The 20,142-nt window shown below is 38.7% G+C and overlaps 1 protein-coding gene across 2 annotated transcripts in view; it reads left to right on the top strand.

Moving 5' to 3' along the window:
* Positions 1-20,142, top strand: part of LOC100696143 (synaptosomal-associated protein 25-A) — a 38,418-nt gene that overhangs the window by 1,665 nt on the left and 16,611 nt on the right. For both annotated transcript variants that reach the window (XM_005447687.4, XM_003437687.4), the window contains exons 2-3: positions 15,254-15,360; positions 17,451-17,492. In XM_005447687.4, coding sequence (XP_005447744.1) covers positions 15,289-15,360; positions 17,451-17,492 — 114 coding nt within the window. In that variant the 5' untranslated portion in view covers positions 15,254-15,288. The remainder of the gene's footprint in view (positions 1-15,253; positions 15,361-17,450; positions 17,493-20,142) is intronic.

The raw sequence follows: 20,142 nt of genomic DNA, 5'->3' as shown, positions 1-20,142 counted from the left end.
TTTTCCTAGGACTTCCTGTGTTTCCATGTCTATTTTTTCCTCCATCACTTCCTGTTTTACTTTGGTAATATGTTTTCTTGTGTCTCTGGTTGCTTTGCCTTTTTTTTTTCCTGTCTTTCTCTCTTTATGGTCTGCTCCTGTAGGATTCCTGGTTTATTTTCTGGAGTTATTCCACTGAGTTTTGGTTTTTCCTTGTACTGGATTATTGTTGGATTTATTCTGCTCTTCTTCAGTTTATTAAACTTACTTTTGTTTTGTTTTTTTCACCTAAAGAAATCTTACATTTGTCCTACATTTGTGTCCTGATTTTGCTGAAAGCTGGTGTACAGTGAACCAAGTGTACCTGGTTTGGTTGCTGAAATGTTAATTGCAGCTGTTTGCTTGGACATTTTCTCTGTTTCTCTGGAGCTGAAATGTTATGATTAACATGAACCCAGGGTGCTCAAATAATCAGCTTCCTGGTGAGAAAGTGCTTCCTGCTTTCATTAGCACATACCTGCCCCCCACCATGATCAATCCCCCCGTCCTCCCCCACAGCACCTATCACTCACCACTCTGTCACCCTGCCCACAAAGAGGTGAGAAATTACCACCAGTCTCCCGCTACATCTGTCAAACACGCACACATACACACCATCAGCTTAGCAAACTTTTCCTCTCCTTCCTCTTCATTGGATTCTTAAATGTACTCCCCTTGTTATTTATTCATTTTGCACTTTACGCCTTCCTGTTAAATTTCAGTGCAATCTTCTGTGAAATTGCCACATGATAGACAAACCCGAGTGATTATGCGCCCAGATCACAATCTTCTGTTGCTCACTTATTAGGTTTGAGCAATAAAATGAGCACAGGGATCTTCTTCTGGCAATGACTGCCTTTTTCTATTTTACCCTGTGAGGTTTTTATACACAGATTGGTTTTTGACATGCACTCTTTAAACTAGTTTGGGTGGCACATCATTTATCAATCTAAGGCTGAGAGGGGCAGATGTTTTAAGAAGCCCTCCAGTATGTTTTGGTTGCACCCACAGAGTTAAATTTTTAAAGCTGAGTCAGTCAGAATGAGTGCTGCTTACAGAGTTTAGCTTTAATAGGGTGAGTTTTTATCAATTTAAGTGTTCAGTTTTAAAAGACCCCCATTCCTATAGTTTTCACCATACCAAACAATATACAGGAGGAATAGATTGATGTACACTCACTTACCAGTTTGTTGGGGACACCTGTTCAACTTCTCTTATCAAATCAGATAATCACTCTTTACTGGGTGAAAATCCCAGAGATCAAAGGAGAATAGGAAGATTATTTTGAGCTGACAGGAAAACAACGGCAACTCAAATAACCACTCATTATAACCAAGGTAGGCGCATCTACAGACACGCAGACACGCAACAGATCGAACCTTGAAGCAGATGGGCTGCTGCAGCAGAGGACCACACTGGGTGCCACAGTTGTCAGCTACGAACAGGAATACAATTCATAAAGCTACCTAAACTAGACAACATAATGGATGAGTCTTGATTCCTGCTGAAATATTCAGTTGGCATTTTCAGAATTTGGCATAAAAATATTGATTCATGGAAACATGAAAAGCATGGGTCCATCCTGCCATGGACCTACAGTTCAGGTGAGCTGGGTGGATCTATTTCAGTAAAAAAAAATGTCTTTTCACAGGTAAATGTAAAAATGTATGTAAAAATGTTAAAATACATATTAAAACATTTTTGCAAATATCCACATAGGAGATGCATTTTATGCATGTGTTAGACATCAAGGATAGACAAAGAAATACTTAATGTTGTTTGTTCTGTATTTTGATCCTGGTGCTTCATCAAACTATCATTTATAAAATGTTCAAAATGGTGATACGATCCTTCTTATCGATCACAATGACATCGTCGAGCTGCAGTAACTCGATTCCTTTGATGGCTTCAGTTTTACCCTTACAGCAAGGTTAAAGTCGGTGCAACACCGAAAGTACAAATCCTTTTGCAAAGAAGCCGCGATTATCTTTTAAGGACGTTTATGTTTTTGTTGTTAGCACAAGCATGTGATAACTCTAATCCTGTTGTCCATGCAGGAGGAGAACCATGCTGTTTTTACATCCTTTTCCCCCATTTGTCACACGTACGAACAAAACAGTGTGTTTTTACCTAATATATACAGCTCTATATTTGCCTGTCAACAATCTGCATGTCTAAATGAGCGCGCACAGAGACGTATACTGACAGGTGTCCATTTGAATGTATACATGTAGAGAAGAAATGGAGGAGAGGAGATTGTGTAAGTGTGTGTGTGTGTGTGTGTGTGTGTGTGTGTGTGTGTGTGTGTGTGTGCTCTAGGTTTTGTGTGTGTTTGTGAGAGCAGAAGTGAGAGAGAGGCTGTGAATGCCAAAGTGAAAGAAAAGCATGCAAAAGAGAGGAAGAGTGGTCTGTGTGTTATGTAAGTGTGTGTGTGTGTGTGTGTGTGTTCTGTAGGCCTGCAGATTAATCCAGTGGGTTTTATCCTCAGTGAATGGGACAGTGGGGCTTTGCAGTGATTATCCCTGGAGGCCACAGATGATTGCTTTGAATTTCTTGCATGTCCCACACTGCCAGGTTTGCCTGCCTGCCTGTGCATTGTTCTGTCTGCCGACTTTATTGCCAATACTGCGACGCTCAGTAAAAGTTAAAAGGCCATAAAATTGGAGAGTGTGGTAGATGCTTTATATATTATTCTTAATATGTAGAAGGTTTTACTGGAATAATGTGTCTTTAATTGTGCAAAGTAGTTTAACAGGCTGTGTTAATGTAAAGTTTAATGTGTACTTTCTTTCTGACCAGCTACTCCGCCTCCTCATGTCTGTCTTTCCATAAGTCTGTTTCTCTGTTAATCTGAACCGCAGCTTTCTGCCTGTCTGTCTCTACTTTGGATTATATAACAAGGAAATATCAGAATTGCAATCTGCTCCATCATCCCTGCTCGGCGGAGACAAAAATGGCTGAATGCTGGGAACCTGCCCCCTCCATATGTTTTGGCTTTCCTAAAGGTGTCAAAATCAGAGCCTGGCATCTTAAAAGGTGCATTTTTGTATGCTTGTTGCCAGGTGGTTGACCATTTGCCTCTTATGTCATTGATGTTTGGCTGGGAAGTCATCATGTTACAGGACAGTTTATCTAGAAATATATAAATCCCTTGGATCTTTGATTTTGAAACATAAATGGAAAATATAAGAAATGAAGCCATTTTGGTGGCTTTTTAAAAAATAACAAGTCTTAATATTTTCCTACGCTTTTCCTCAATGATTTTCCACGGCAGATTTCTCTCTGTGTGTCTATCCTGCCTCTCCACAGGGAATGTGTTAATTCGTTATAGCCATATTGTCACTGCGGGCGTTGCTTTGGGCAGGACACCAGCTTGTTCCATTCACACTCCGCAACCTGGATAGTTGTCAGGAGGCTTGATTATAAAGCTGTTCTCTCAGTAACTGACATTCATCCTGCTTTTTTGAGTCCTTTAAATTTAAAAGTAATCATTTCTTTAATTTGTAGAAGCCTTGCTTTGGGCCACCTTGACATTTCATCTACAGGAGCTTTTGTAAGGCCCGATCTTAAATCCACTTTTCTTCGAGGAATTTCCAGTGAATTTTCCAGCGTCTCCTAACTTTTCCCACAAAGTTAGAAGCACAGAACTAAATAAAATAAACTAAAAAAAATATCTAGTTAAGCTAAAACATTAATATTTCCTTTCACTGGAACTAAGGAGCCTAGGCCAGCCCCCGAAAAGCAACCCCAAACCATTATCCCTCCTCCACCAAACTTCCCAGCTGGCACAGTGAAGTCATGCAGGTAATGTTCTAGCTTTTGCCAAACCCAGACTCATCCATCAAACTGCCACGTAGAGGGGTGTTATTTATCAGTATGCAGAATGTGCTTCCACTGCTCCAGAGTGGGCGTGCTTTACACCACTATGAATTCAATAATTCTGCAGATATCTGGCCAGCAGATCATTGGTGACTTTTATGGTAAATGGACTGGTACTTATGCAGTGTCTTTCTACTCAATTTGAGCACTAAAGCACTTTCTACTATAAGTAGTACTACAGCGCTTTTGTTTATGCCTAAGGACTTTGACTAATATCTACATCCACACTCACACTCGAATAGTTAAGGGACTTATATAAAAATTCACACCTGTGCAGAAATTAGCTATAGAGACCTAAACTCTTTTTGTAGCAGGTTGTAAACATGCCTATTTCTGCAGTAAGGTTGCATATTTTACCAAAGGGGTCTATGGTTTTACTCACATTTGGAGACAGCCTCGAGTAACCAGCAGAGGAACTCTTTTGGCTTTGTTTTTCAGCCCCAGAGGTTGCTGCTGCCGCTGCTGCTCGGTCTGTGCATTTGTGCATGTTTTGATGTTGGCCCATGTATGCAGCAGCAGCAGTCAGGCGTAAACGGGTGGGTGAACTGTCTGAATGGTTTAGCCCTCAGGCTCTCATCATGCTCTCTGTCCAGGTCACATCTTGGCACGTGTATTTATTGTTTATAGGTCAACATGATGGTACAGTGTTTATGCAGGAGTGGTTTTTATGACTGGAATTCTGCAATTTTATTTTATTTTTTTGTCAGTACCGATATAACAGACACATTGTTTCTGCATAAGCTTCAAATCCAACAAATCAGTTCGGGTCAGGTGATACTGCAAAAATCCTGATCCTTCACTGTCGTGTGGATTTACCTGATGTAATACAAAAGTTGTCTGAGAATGGATAATGTAATAAATCAAGTGTCAGTGGCCACTTTAGCTCCTCAGTCACTACACTTACGTTTAGCTTTGCCCAGCCAGGAGAAAATCAACTTGAAAAGCCATTAGTACATACGGGGGATGAATGCAAGTGTATCTGAGCGCGCGCGCGCGCGTGTGTGTGTGTGAAATGGAAAGGTATCAGCCTCTTCATCTTAACAGCAGTCTGTCTGACGCAAGATGGAAAACTATCCTTACAGGGTTACGCAGCTTTCCGTACATAGGATGGATGTTGATCTTGATAGACACTGAGATTTTATTGGTATCTTGATTTTATATTTAGTGATTATTTTATTGGTTTCTCTTTCCCTTTTCCTGAAAAAAATCTAAAAAAAAAAAAAATAGGCCTGCACAGGATTTAGAACCCCTACAGTTTTATTATTCTTGAGTCTGAACTCTGAAACCTGCAAAACAGGAAACATTGAGTCAAGGTTAAAAGTTGTACTGCAGTGTTTCTCAAACTGGAACAAGATATAAAACTAGATTTTTGTTAAAAATGGGTTTTTTTAAAGTGAGACATGAGGTTTTTTGGATTCTTAAATTGGGCATGTGAGAAAAAAAACTTTAAAAACCGCTGATTTATTGAACTACAGAGGAAGCAGAGGAAGTTTGCCTCTGGGATCTATAACATACTCTAAAGGTGCAGGTGGAAAGTAGGCAGCATGCTTGGGATGTGTCAGACACAAAGATTTGCAGTAGATTTCAGAGGTCACAACAAGAACTGCAAGCCTAGAGGGGAGCTTAATCCCTAAACGCTGTCCAGGGTTGAAGAGCTGGGGTTAATATATACTGCCCGTTGGTGATCAGTTGATGCATGTCAGGTATGTGAACAAAGGAACTGGCAGGAACTGGAGAGAAGTCACATCTCAGGAATGTGCACAATATGAGTCAGCTATATGAAGAAGGAGAGAAACCTCCACTGCATGGATTGATGTAACTGTTTTACAATGTACAACAATAAAAAAGTTATTAACTAATATTTTATTGACTAAAAAATAGCTCACCTGCATATGTAAACAGTATTTACTTACTTTACCTCCAGGATCTTTCAGGTCAGGGATGACTTGGCATAATGTAGTCACACATTATAAAAACTAAATGATATAACACATTAACTGCCAATGCCTATCATTACAGCATATACATTATAATGTTGTTTGGTGCAAAGACTTACCTGCATTTGAGTTTCAGCAGGTAAGTGGCAATCAGGAGGTGAACTTTATTGTTTTCAGTCCCTCCCTCGTTAGGTTTGTTTGGGTTAAAATCTAAAGTAGTATTTACATGATTGTGCCTGCATCTTTTGTTTCTTATCCAGATGTTCACATGGGGGTAGCACATATGAAGTGTCAGCAGGTTAGGATTGGAAAGGAGAGCAAAAGCACCTGTAAACACACAGTATCTGTGTGTACCACACTGCTGTTGCATTATTGACCTGGCTCCATCCAATAAATAATGAAACATAGTTATGCTTTGAAGTGGTGGATGTTGCTTCGTCCCACTTTTAACACACAAACGCAGCAGTATCTGCTCCACTGCTGCTCCCCTTCTTGTCCTTGGCCCAGTTCATCACATGTGGTTTTTTCAGTTTCTTGGGTTCTCGGTCTAGAGAAATGTTAGCCTTCTCTCACACATTTTCTTTTGTGTGATGTGTTTCTGAATTTTATTTATTTTTTTGCTTAAAGAGGACAGAAAACAAAAAGGAAAAACTGGTCGCGTGCCTGTTTTATAAAAACTGACTTTTGTCATTATATAGTCAATGTTATGAAGCTTTTAGTTGCAGCCTCATTTACCTACTGCTGAAGCTTCAGAGGCACTGAAGTGAAACAATACAAAAAGTAGAAGGCTGGTCAGGTTTGGTTCAAACAGAAGAGGGAGTGAGGGAACAGGAGGATGTTAAATGTCATCCCAATAGAGATTTTTTTTCTGCCTTTATTCATAATTACTAATATCACCTCTGGTACCCTCAGCGCTTCTGGTGCACTACCAGTGATTTCTGCAGTAATGAGAACAAAAGGTGTGAGAAATCTTTTCTGGCTTTTCATTTTTCTTGCTGGGCTGAACTACAACCTTTCCACAAACCCAGTGGTTCCACAGTCATCATTTCGGTGCCATTACGTTCTGCACATCCAGATTTCATTGCAATTATGCAAAGAAAGGAAGATTATAGGAACAGAAGTGCTAATTTTCACTAGCAACCCAACTAACCTGAAAAATCCCCCATATGAAAGAGAAGGAAAAGTGCAGCAGCTATCCTAAAAATAACAATAAATAAACATATAAATCTCAGGTTTAGGTGCTTCTATAAGCCTGTGAGAAACATACAGCCAAAGAACTGACGGGCTGATCTCGTTTCTCTTGACTCTCAGACTCAGTGCTGCCACGGTGTCCTGATGTCCTATTTTCTTCACAAACATTGTTTATCTCCAATGAACACGGCACTTGATTGATGGCAGTCTATTCGGTCTAACGCAGGCCGTTTATCACAACAGACTGACAGTCTGCTGGATGCTAAACATGAGCCTCTTCACTTTTTAAATTCTGTCCCGTGTTAATGTTGCATAGAGTGTAACTTTGCACTTATGGTTGCATGAAAATGTATCCTTCAGATAGACAGGATGTACAGCACCGTCCAAATGTGTTCCTTTTCTTCAGACTAGTGCTAACATCTGCTAAAAAGAATTCTTTGCAGTTATATGTTGTTGTTTGTTAGATGTGACCCAGTTATTGTTTGTTTGGAAGCCTTTGATGTGAAGCTACGATATGATATGAAACAAGCCATCACATGATGATTTTTGTTGCTGTGTGATGAGCATGGTGAGTGACGAATCAGTGTTAAGCTGACCTCAGCATTTTTCATTTGCTCCAGTGACATGTTGAAGCAATAAGCAATTATATTTTGACATGTTCACCGACTCGCATGCCAGTGGATAATGTTGGCAAATGTTAGATGCATCTTGGGACATGCTAACTATGCTTGGTCACTGTGTGAGGTTTTTTTGTTTGTAGCAACAATTTTAGTTAAGCTTTGATAATATATATTAAATCTGACCATTTAGACAGATACGTTGGTTGAGTTCATTATTTTCATTTTATTTATGCCTCTCATGTGTGATTGGGGAACTGCTGTTGCCCATGTTTCATTCACAGAGAGTATAAAACATAGACGTAGCTTCTGAGTCTGAAAAGTAAAGCCAAATGAGAACTTTCCTTCTCTCTGATGCTCAAAAAGGCTTCTGGGTCTATAGAAGTTTAAGGGAAATGGCCCTCAGCTTTAACCTCTAAAAACATTTTTCTCATGAATTTCTGGACTCAGTTGCCTATTTCAAGTCATACAAAGAAGTATAAAGTCAATTGTGTCAATTTTGGTCATTCTAACAGTCAGAATGGAGGATTATCCTGTGTGTGCAGTCTCTAAATCTGTGGTTTTAAAGTTAGACCCAAGCCTCATTTGTCACACAGGTAATTTCAAAACACGACATTGGTGAAAGTGAAAATACTAATTTAGGATTTATAACGGTGCGTGTCAAAGCAACGGTTGATGTGACGCTGCCTACATCCTACATTTATACCATCTGTAGTTTGCACACAACAAATGCTCAAGCACGCTAGCATCAGTTAAAACTAACACGAAACTTTCCTGCACATCTGTGCACATCTGTGCACTACTGTGCGTTCTGTATATCATGCATTTTGTACAGCAACTGAGAGAACAGCCTTAAATCTGAGTGTTACAGCTCATTTTCCCTGGCTCTCAGATTCAGTGCTGCATTACTCAACACCTAACACAACAGAAAGCTGGCTAACCCTCCTGCCTAGCCTAGCTCTGAAGCCAGAGGTTTTTATTTTGCTCTCCTTAAGTGGAGCGATAGCAAAAGTGACAAAACAAAAATTCAGCCCTCTTTAGTAGCTACTGAAGGCCACTCAAAAATTATGATTGAAAGTGCACCAAATAATATATATACATGGTTTTGTACCTATTGATCATTTAGCCGTATATGTTATCCCCGTTTGTTTGTTCATGTAAAGGTTGAGCCGACATTCATCTGATTGCAGATACTGATGTTTAAAAACAAAATGATCACAAATAGGTGATTTTATATTTCGTAAGCTCTCACATGAAATAAGACTTCTTTGCTCTGCCTCCATACGCTGCGCACACACCTCAGCAAATATATAAATAATCACTGGTTTGTATCTTAAGTGCCTGTTTGTAATTTGCTCCAGCAACATTTTGTGTTTTAATATCAGCAAGATATGAAAATGTGCTCCACTTTACTCCAGAGAAGATGATTTGAAGATGATTCACGCACGCTGTGAGAGAAACACATTATATTAAAACAATAACTCACTGAAAACATACGATACATCATGTGAATGGACTTCAATTTGCTAGTCATATCTGTGTTTTTATTAGACGAAAATCTTTTTATTTCCAAAGTAAATACATTTTATTTTTCATAGAGGCAGATGATTTTAAAGCGGGGTTTTCAAAATGGGATTTGTGTTTGTGTCCTTTAACTGCATTTCTTTTTGTTGACTAAAATAACTTGTTGCTAGATTCTTCCACAATTGGAGCTCCACGTGTTAATGACAGTCCTAATCCATTTTCCTTCTGGAGCTTTGTTGCTGCTCTTTTCTCTGGACCGTCTGCATATTTATAATGAAAAATGTGAAATGTCTGATTCTGAAACACAACATCAACACTTTCTCTCATCGAGGTCATGTCCTTGTTCTTTTCAAACCTTCTCTCATCCTGTTTCCACATCTACCTTCAACAGCTTTCAGGATTAATGCTATTAATATTATCAATCAATTATTCATCGGTGACCTTTCAGTGTCTTCAATGAACTTTATGCTCACCCATTACATTTGGTTTTGATGCTCATTCTGCTAAAGATCCAGTCCTTTTTCCTGTGTGGTAAATTACACCAAATATTCAGGTATTAAACCATTCAGCTACAGACAAGACGGTAAATACTGTAAAGTTTTTCATAAATTATGCTTCCTCTTTCCTGGACACTGTAAACATCCATCGACTGAGAGGGCGTTGAAGGAAGAGGAAGCAAAACAAAGACAGCTACAGGCAAACTGAGAGGCGAGTGTGTGTGTGTGAGAGAGAGAGCAGAGAAAACAGTGGAGACTAAATCCTCTTTCCCCCCTGACTTTAATCTCTCCATGGGCTGAGCCTGGCAGTTCAGGCCTTACAGCAGCTGTCAGTCAAGACGAGTGACAGGCAGCAAGGCCGTAGGTTGGGAGGGGGGGATGGGAATGGGAACGAGGAAGCGACTGTCATAGTGGGAGGGTCATTTTTCATGCTACAATTAAAAAATTCTTTCTAAATGTGGGTTACTGTCAAATAAACAAAACAAAATTTAGCGGAGCTTGCCAAGCTAACACTGCGTACTGTATACGTCACAGTAGATTTTGCTTTTTGACACTGGATTTTGTTTCTGGTTGAAGAACCTACTCCGTGCAGGGTGCTTTATTCTCCTGTCCATGCTATGTACTTGGATTAGTTCTGTACAAAATTAAAATCACCTGGCTAATTCTGGTTCCCCTTGTCCCAGTAAAACTGGTCAGAAACACTGGACCTTTGTCTCAATGTATCTGCCACCAGAGGATTATATACTTTAAGTCACACTTGTTATGGAATTGGGCTTTTATCCTGTCGTCTGGCATGGTAATAGACTCTTAAAAAGTTTTAATGCAAATTCTTTTAGTGTTCTGACAAAAAAAAAGAGAAAGAAAACTGCTATCGTTTAATCTTAGCATATTCCCAAGCACATAATTACTATTTCATGCTTTCCAAACATGTTCTTGAAGCTGTTTCACCAACATTCATTATTGATTTTTCTTTTTTTAACAGTTGGGTGCTGCTCCTTACTTTCTTGTAATGGATTATGAAACAGTATTTATCAACAGCATGAACAGTTCAAGCAATGAATTCAAAACAATCTCAGTTCCACATTTATAAAATTTTTTAAATGAAAACAAAAGGACCTAAAGAATTTTGCATCATTTTTGCACACTTCCGATGATCTCCGACTTGTCGCAACAGATGGCTGCCCCTCCCTGACCCTGATTTTGCCAGAGTTCTTCCTTCCCACTGTCGCCAAATGCTTGCTCATGGTTGGTCGTTTGATTGTTGATCTGGTTTTACCACATATTGTTGACACGGCCCCATCTGACAACAGAGGCTCTCTGCAGGTTTATGGCTCACCAGTGGTGTTTTGATCTAGGAAATGAATGGTTGTATGCTGGACATGCAATACACTGTTTATACACTCACTTCAGTATCAAAAATACTGTATGATTGAACTGTATTTAAATGAAAATGTACTTTAACATTAAAAATGAATGAACAAGATGTTTTTGAATTTATAAAGTTTCAATGGCTTGAGAAGGAGGGTGAGAAAGGCCTCAGTCAGTATAGGAAAGAAGTAGAAGAGGCTGTGCAATGTGTGAGTAAACAGGAATCTCTGCCACTGCAAAGAGATAAGCAATCAACAGCTGATCAATAACACAGTGGACATTACACTGGGATAGATGTGTTGAAGAGCAGTAGGAACAGAAAACATGGAGCATGTTTGAGAGTACAAGTGAGAGTACAGACCCGACACGACTTATAATACTGTTTAATTCAGGTACTGCTGCTGGTCAAAGGGTTTGTAAATACACTCAGACACGTTTCACTTCAGAGTATAACGATTAATGGCGTTGTATTTGATAATGGGAAGGGCCAAAACAGGACCCAAAACAAAAGGCTCAAGATACAAACCAACGTGAAAGTCAAACACAAACTAAACAAACTAAGCACCAAACAGAACAAATCAAATCAAAACTTTATTTATATGACACTTTTCATACAATATGTGATGCACACATATACAACATCCAAAGTTAAAATCAAAACTCCAGGTCAAAGACCCAGAACTGTGACATTATAATGTTTTTTACAATGTCAATTTTTTATTGTTAGTGAACAGGAATTTGTTAGTAATGCATTTCAATAGGAAATAGATTTTATAGATTTTATAGATAGATATTTTCTACAGTCATTGGTAGTGACAGTGGAGAGATGTCACCATGGCAAGCAGGAATATAAAGTTTTGAAAGAAGTGGCAGCCGCTGTATTTTAACTAATATCATTGTATTTGGCATGAATGTCAAGACAAATTATTCCCCCACCACTCCAAATCCAAATCAGTAGGCTACATCCGAGCACCTGAAGACATTCATATCCCCGAATGTCTTCAGGGATATGAAATAAAACTAGGAAATTTGTGTCGAGGAACATAAAAAAAACAAACACACACACAGCAAGACCTAATTTTAGTCAGATAATCAATTAAAAAAGACACCAATAGTACACAAACAGCAAAGAAGCCCAGTTTATTGGCTCAGTGTAATGGATGACACCCAACAGATACTGATTGGGACTGCTGCCACCCCACTCACAGCTGTTATGAAGGGGAAATTAACAATACGGGGTAAAGTATTTGTTTGTCACCAGCCTGTAAATATGATTTTTAATGCAATAAAGTTTCTCTCAGACTTGGCCTCAAGTGGCACCTAGAGGAACTGCAGGCTTTCTAATATCTGTTAGAAAAGTAAGAAAAAAAACACATAAAAGGTGACTTATAATCCTTCAACAAGGTTTTTTCATAATCTGAAAGATGTATATAACCTGTAATGCTGTTGATCTGCAAACTAACTCATTCTGCTGTTGCACTCAGTGTAAGCAGCTCTCCATTATAGCATTAGTCACATGGCTAAAATGTAAAATGTCAACATAAATATTTTAAAGCAAAATTACATACAAGGCCGAGCAGACACAACACACACGTGCGCGCGCACAGAGCACGAATGAGCAAAAGGACTGATTTTACTATTTCTGTTTCATCTTTTTTTCCCGGCACATGTTCAATTATTAACGGCTGTGACGACTCCATCGGGATCGAGTCAGAGGCGGACAGACAGAAGGAGGGGCAAAAATAGGCAATATTTTATCAAACATCCAGCTGTGGCACTAACTGACCATGCTTGATGGATGGCAGAAAACCTCATTTGAATGTCTCAAAAACTGGTCATTTGTGCTAATTTATGAGAAGTTCAGAGTTTTACATTGTCATAGGACATGAAAATGATTATTTGTAAAGCTCTACAATTAATGTAGACAAATATAGTTCTGTAGCAGAATAACTTCCACTTTTAATCATGAACATACATGCTATTTTGCAGTGGTATTCTAATAAAAATCCTCCACCACAAAGCTTTATAGAGTGCAGAAGCCGATGGTCTGTTGGTCCCTTTGCTATACTTTACGCTGCAGTAGATTTGATTACATAAAGCTTTAATGATCCTGAATTGAAAGCTGCTGGGTGGTTAAATATATATCAGCAACAAGCCTCATCACAGCAAAATCTCTTCAATGTGATTTGTGCAGTAGAAACAAAAATTCATTACACTTATAAATGAGATCTGCTCGAACCTGATTATTTGCCTCATTGCAGGCATAATTGAGTGAAGGAAACAAAAGAGTCTGAGCTGGTTTCTTTTGTCTCCTCAGCCCCTCATCAGTGCCGTCCCAGCCAGCAGCAGCGGGATCTTACTCTGTCAGACTGCGGAGTAACAGCCACATATATTTTTCATGAACCATACCTCCGGCTCTACTGTGTGTGACTGTATGAAAAACTGCCTGGCAGTGCATCAGAGCAACAAAAATAGACCCCTGTCTCCTGTCCTGACTCTTTCTTCTAACTAGAATCATCATGGCACTCCTCCCTCGTTCATCTTAAATGATTACTGGTTCCAGAAGAAGAAGATCAGGGTTAGCAGGGTAGATGCTTGAACTCAAGGCATCCGTCACAGCAGTGTTTCCATGATACTTTTCTGGTTATAGCAGTTCACATATGTTGTTTTCTGCCCCTAAAATTGGATTATAGTGCAGGTGGTAAACGTTAATTTTGACAAGCTTTAACTTCAGAATTCTGAAAGTCAGTAAAAAGCACCTGTATCAGAGAGAGACCGAGGTTCCTTTCTCTCATGATTCCTATGTGGACACTGAAATATAATCCTTGGATCTCTGGAATTAAAGAGTTTCCACTCATCTTGATTGTGCACATAGTTTGATCTGATCTAGGTACATCCCAGGACAAGGGAAGCAGTGCTGCTGGCTGTATTCTTTTTTTCATTGCAGAGATTAAAGATTACTGCTAACACCTGTGCCTTTGTCTGGCTTACTTTAGTTTGGAGACAGAAGCAGAATTAGGTGACCTTTCAGCTTGTGAGACACTTGTTTTTTTTTACAAAGTGTGGTCAGTCTGTGTGTGTGCGGCTGAGATTCACACTCAGTTCTAACACGACCACCTCCACGTGTATTCTTGCGTCATCTCGGTATATTTAAATCGTGAATTCAGCTGTTTTATCAGTGCAGATGGGTTGTCTGTTTATGGGTTGCATGGTAACACTAAATATAAATGGGATATCTTGCTTTAATTTGAATTGGATCAAATGAATTTAAGTCTGTGCTTCCCTGCCTTTGCACTGCCAGGATGGTTCTCTAGAACTGCTTTTTGGACAGAGAGCTAAGTAAATGCCTCTGGATCCCCATTCTCTCACACCTTACCTGCATGGAAAAGAAATAGAAAATACAGCACATGTTTAAGTTGTGTATTGAGCTTTACACATTTCTTTTCCATCTGGCTTCTGGTGTTATGAAGGAGACAAGCCTTTAATCACATCCACTTCATACCTTGCAGGTCAACCATCTCTTTGTGAGAGACAATACAGAGTTTGAACTTCTCTCTATAGCTTACTTTTCTTTCTATTCCCAGTCCCAGTTTTATAAAAGAAAAATGTTGTGTCTTTGCCCTCTCAGATGGCCAGCGGTTCATGTATGCAAATGCCATTTATCAGAATCTTAAGATTTTCAACGTGGATCGATATAATTACTGAAACTCTGCAGGACCATGTGAATCAGGGGACTGCATAATTTTTTTAATCATATTATTATTATTATTATTATTATTATTGTTGTTGTTAATAGCAATAACAATAATAGTAATATTTATTTCTTTATAGTGGTGTGGGATTTTTGTTGTGTTTGATTGGCAATAAGAATTGCGTTCAGATCAGCAGGTTGAAGGTGATTCTGGTAAATGCATTGTAACATTGTGATGGATTTTAGTTTGCAGTCATACTTGTACTCAAACGTTAAATCCTATGTTAGATAATCCTTCTAACTCAGGGGTCACTCAAACTTGGGCTGACTCCTGAAGCAAAAACACTCCCACTAATGACATCATCATGTGTCTCTTTGTTTTGTTTTTTCATTTGAACAACAGCTTACTTTCAGAAATCAGATTCTTCCCCGTGATTTGTCTGCTGTTCAAAGCATCTTTTGTCCAATAGATTTTGTTGTGTTGTTGGTGCACTAACCCTGCTTCTCCCCTTCTTCTCTCTGTTTTTCCAGTTTTTCTACTTTGAGGTCAAAGTTCAACAGTCGTCATGGCAGACGAAGCGGACATGCGCAATGAGCTGGCCGATCTGCAGACACGTGCAGACCAGATAGCTGATGAGGTACAGTAAGAGAAACATGTTTTTTAGAGGTTTTTTGTTGTTGTTGTTAAAGTGTTTTTCATTTCTGTCCTACACATTGTTGTTTTTTAAGACTCATCATGATCAGCTCAGGATCAGACAGTTTTTTTCATATTTGAGGCTCTGTATCATGCCAGTGAAAAGCGATATCCTTAATATGTATATACTAGATGTTCTCCTCTGTTTAGGAACATATAAGCCCCACCCACCTGCTGTTTAAACCATTTATAAACACAGGATAGCCAATCAGAAGAAAGCTGGAGCCTGGCTTTGCGGAGACTGGAGCTAAAACTGAGTATTAGATGCAACTGTGAATCAAATCCAAAGCTACTCTAAAAGAATAAAACTATATAAGTGGAAATGAGCAGAATAAATCCACTTTAAAGAGATGGGATTTACAGAAAAAATATTTCTTATAAGGCCGAAAATATATAGTAGTAGTATAATAGAGTATATTTTTTAAACTTAGAATATGTGACACAGTTACATTGTAATATTTCTTATACATATAAATTACTGCTTTCCTGCAATATTGAGCGCTGCCTGAATATTTATTACAATCTATTTTCTATTTTTCTGTCAGTGTGAAATGAAGATCCATTCAATTTAGCCCATTATTGGCTGACACTGGTCCTTTCTATCTAGTGTTTCTCTGTGGTCCAGATAGATTGAACTGTTAGTGGTCAGACTCCAACTCCATCATCTAGACAACAACTGGCAACAGTAGCACTGCCTCTTGTTTGACTCTGCTGCAAGCACAATCTGCAATAATGAAAAACTGCAGTTAGGTCCATAATTTGTAGAACAAAGACACAGTTGGGTTTTAAATCAAACAGTGCAGACTGAAAGACGTCAGTCTTTTACTTTTTGTTGTGCAGACTCAAAGACTGCACTTTAATCACACCATGACCATTTGGTGTGATTGTGTTCAGAGGAAAAACCATAAAAAACGGTGTCTTTGTCCGATAAATTATGAACCTAAGTGTATTTCATGCGCTGTTATGTTGAAGCTAATCGAGGCTGCAGAGCAGAATAAGGACTACTGTTTCCAACTGTATCCAAGATGGTGGATCTGTAGTCCATTCACAGGATGATGAATATTATTTACAATAACTGTAAATTTGATCATGAATAATTTATTTAAGAGAACAAGCCTGTGCCCTCTGCCTCTTTACATACAAAGTAAAAACAATCCCGTTCTGTGTGAAACACTGCGATTCCAAATCATTCTGCTATTTATGAAATCTATCAGCTATTGTTTAAAAATTTACTTTGTAATTAATCACTTACATCAGCCACAAACATGCAAAACAATTTTTCAGGCAATAGCACCAAGTTTTAACTAATGATGATGTAGCTCACTGGCAAAGTTACCACAAAAACAGGGAGCAAGCATAAAAACTGAAATCTCCAGTAAAAACTGATTTTTCTGTGACATTCCAATTATAATTTGACATTTCAAAATGGACCGTTCTCATAAGGACACAAATGTATCTCCAAAGCCTGAAAGCTGACAGATACAGCTGCTCTAACGTGACCTCAGCTTGTTTCAGCATTTGGAGCTCTAAGAATCTTTCATCAAGAAAGTGCTTTTTTTGGATAAGGAAGAACTCTGCCCTTTTTTAATGAGATGAGAGGAGCTCAGGAAGAGCAGATAATTCCATGCTGCAGAATAATGGATCAGCTCAAATGGCGTTATTAAACATTCATGAGAAGATAATGCAGGGCCAGTGATGGGAATAGAGGAAAGGAAAAGAAGAGAAATGGGTGGAACATTAGATTGATAGAGCAACAGGAGGCAAAGCAAATAACAGTAGGAATCATGGTATCAGACAAGAGGAGAGGAACATTTAGGTGTAATTATATTACTGAGTGGCACTCATTCATCTTATGATATTTGTTGTCCTCCATTCTCTCTTTCCACCTGCTGACTTATGTTTTTAATACATTTTCTATGTTAACATACTGAGATGTTGTTGAGAAATTTGTTACAGGTGCCACACCGTGTGTGTGTTTGCTCTTCTTTGGACTCTAAGTTAATCCTTTGCTAATCTTTCTCTCCCCCCCTGCAGTCTCTGGAGAGTACTCGCCGCATGCTGGCTCTTGTGGAGGAGGTGAGTCCAGTGATTCAATGACACACATCGCATTAACAGATACAAAAAACATGAGAGAGAAAAAAAACGTGTGCTGAGAAGAATGGCATGCCTTGGTATTTGCATTTGTTGACATTTACCAGAACTGTGAGATCTTCTTGTTCTTGTACATGCCCTTCCCCTGTGCTTCTGCTTAATGTCTAAGGTTGAGTTTTCACATGGATTTACTTGGTTAGTCAGTCCCAAAAGATCTACACTTGGCTTATTAAACTTTCTATAACTTCCACAAAGTACTATTCTTTGACTCTGTCCTTAAAAACCTGATGGACCTCCTCTTCTTCTTTTGAGGACTTGCACTTGTGCATGTCCAGTGCATGTTAGAGCTTCTCCACTGTGTCACAATAGCAATCCTTTAACAATTCTGGGCAAAGGACAAAAGATTTGCTTAAGTTGGACAGTGACGAACACTAGGTGTGCTAGTGTGGCCAGAAAATGTGTGAGTTTTCAACATGCTTTGTGACAGCTATGGCACACCTCACAGTTAAAACGGCTTGCAATAAATGTCCTCCATCAAGGTTGTAAGTCTGGAAAAACGATAACCGTGCTCCTGTTTACACTACTGACCTGATTCTGAGGCGCTGAACCGACTGATTGTTTCAATGATGACTGCTGTTTGCCTGTGGATCAACATTTATCATAACAGATGATCCTCAACAAACAAGTTAGATGAGTTTGGTGAAGTACACTAACTTAAACAGGAGATCAATATTTGGAGAACTCTGCAGTTTGTCACAGTGAATTTAAGCTGTTTTCTGTGTTTTTGTGTGATCCAGACTGACCCTATAATGTTGAGATCAGACAAGGAATCCTTGTTCTTCTTGCTGCTGAAAATATATATATGTATTTTTCCAAATCCATACGCAGTTAGATTTCTCCCTTATGGTACAGTATCATTTGTATCACCTATGATGCCTAAAGTACTTGTCACTTGATTGAGCCAGAAAAAACCCAAGATATTGATGTTTTTACAGTTAGCTTACATGTCAGCAGGATATTCTAGCTTTAAGTGCTACAAAGATGAAAGTAATAAACAGCTGTTCTTATGTCCTTTAGTTACTGTTGTATTCACACTGGCAGCAGAAACGGAGACATGACCTCACACTAACCCCTGGACAAATTACCATGTCTAATGAGAGAAAGCCATGAGGGACAAATGGAAGTCCCTGGGGAGAGCTACTCTACATACAAAGCTTTTCATTCACAGTGAAAGATTTTTTCTGGCTTTGGAAGATAATCAGAGAGAATGCCATTTACATGTTTCAACTGTTTCTGAGTTGAAGCACAGGTTGTGTTTTCTTGCGATCATCCCAGACTATGGTCTCCACTTGAGAACAAATGAAATAAATATAGAGACAAGCAGACACTGTGTGATGCTTCTGTCTGGCTAAACTCTTTATTGCTCTCACCTAGCATCTCCAGAGAACTGGTCTCTGGAGATTTCTTAGATAATGCAGCAAATATCATTAAAGTATCTTTGGTTTTATTTGGGTTTATGGCCTAAGTGTGATCTATAAGGGACCTCATTTAGTGATACACAAACTAATTCACTACATTTTTAAATGTTCATAGTATTTGGAGGTAAAAGTGAGGTTTCTCTCTCTGACCTCACAGTGCACTTACAGGAAATTGTAAGCACGTGCTGGTTCTCCATGACCTCTGGACTCAAAGAGCTTATAGTAAGGCTTACACTAATGGAATAAGTTGAGGTGCAGTCAGAGTCGAACCACTCTTTGTCCAAGGGTGTGTCTTAGATCTGCTTGTTCTGGTTTAAACAGGTCTCACTCTGTACCCTGAAGGGTTAGCATGTTGATACTGTACTCATTTGGGTCTACAGTGTGTGCTTCTTCTGTAAAGATGAAGTGTTATTTGTAGGGTACCTATGGATTTTGAAGGATAATCCCACTTATTGAAGTAATCCTACTTATTAAAATTATTATTTCCTTTATCATTAAAACAACAGAAACTGAAAGGTTAAAAAACAATCTTGTACAATCAATCCAAACATTCACTTTGTTTTCTTGAACCCTCCTACAGATCAATCACAGTCACTGACCTATGTGTAGCTTTAGCTCAGATAATTTATTTCTATCTCTGGTATGAGCCACATGATTATTGAAAATCATGACATATTCAAACCAAAGACCAAAAACAGGATAGATGAGTAAATCAGGCGAGTGTCTGTTGAGGCAGCGAAGAAGATATAAAATGAGAGAAGCTAATCATCAGGAAAGCAAATATGTAAAAAGTATATAATTAAATTAAACTTGCACCCATCTTCAAGATCCCGGAATAAAACCTTAGGCTGCTTTTCTGATTAAGTTCCCCTTTTATGCTCAGATGTTTAATATCCAGTTGTAAAATTTTCCAGTCAATTCATCATTATTATTCTTGAGCCATTAATTTTCTGCCACTTAGAGTCGGTGATGTAATATGTCTTTGTCTCATGGAAATCGGACAGAAACAATGAGCGACATGAGCGCTGTTTTGTTTTAATGACTGATAAATGAGCAGTGAGACAGACACAATAAAATGACGGAAAGATCAGAATAAAGGTAAAAGAAAAGGTGTCTACAAAGGGAGTCAGCCAGTAGATCAGGTGAAGAAGACATAG

The sequence above is a fragment of the Oreochromis niloticus genome, linkage group LG1 (genome assembly GCF_001858045.2).
Source record: "Oreochromis niloticus isolate F11D_XX linkage group LG1, O_niloticus_UMD_NMBU, whole genome shotgun sequence".
In the NCBI taxonomy this organism is placed as follows: domain Eukaryota; kingdom Metazoa; phylum Chordata; class Actinopteri; order Cichliformes; family Cichlidae; genus Oreochromis; species Oreochromis niloticus.
Note: the sequence above shows the minus strand (reverse complement) of the source record. Positions and strands in the feature narration are given on the sequence as shown.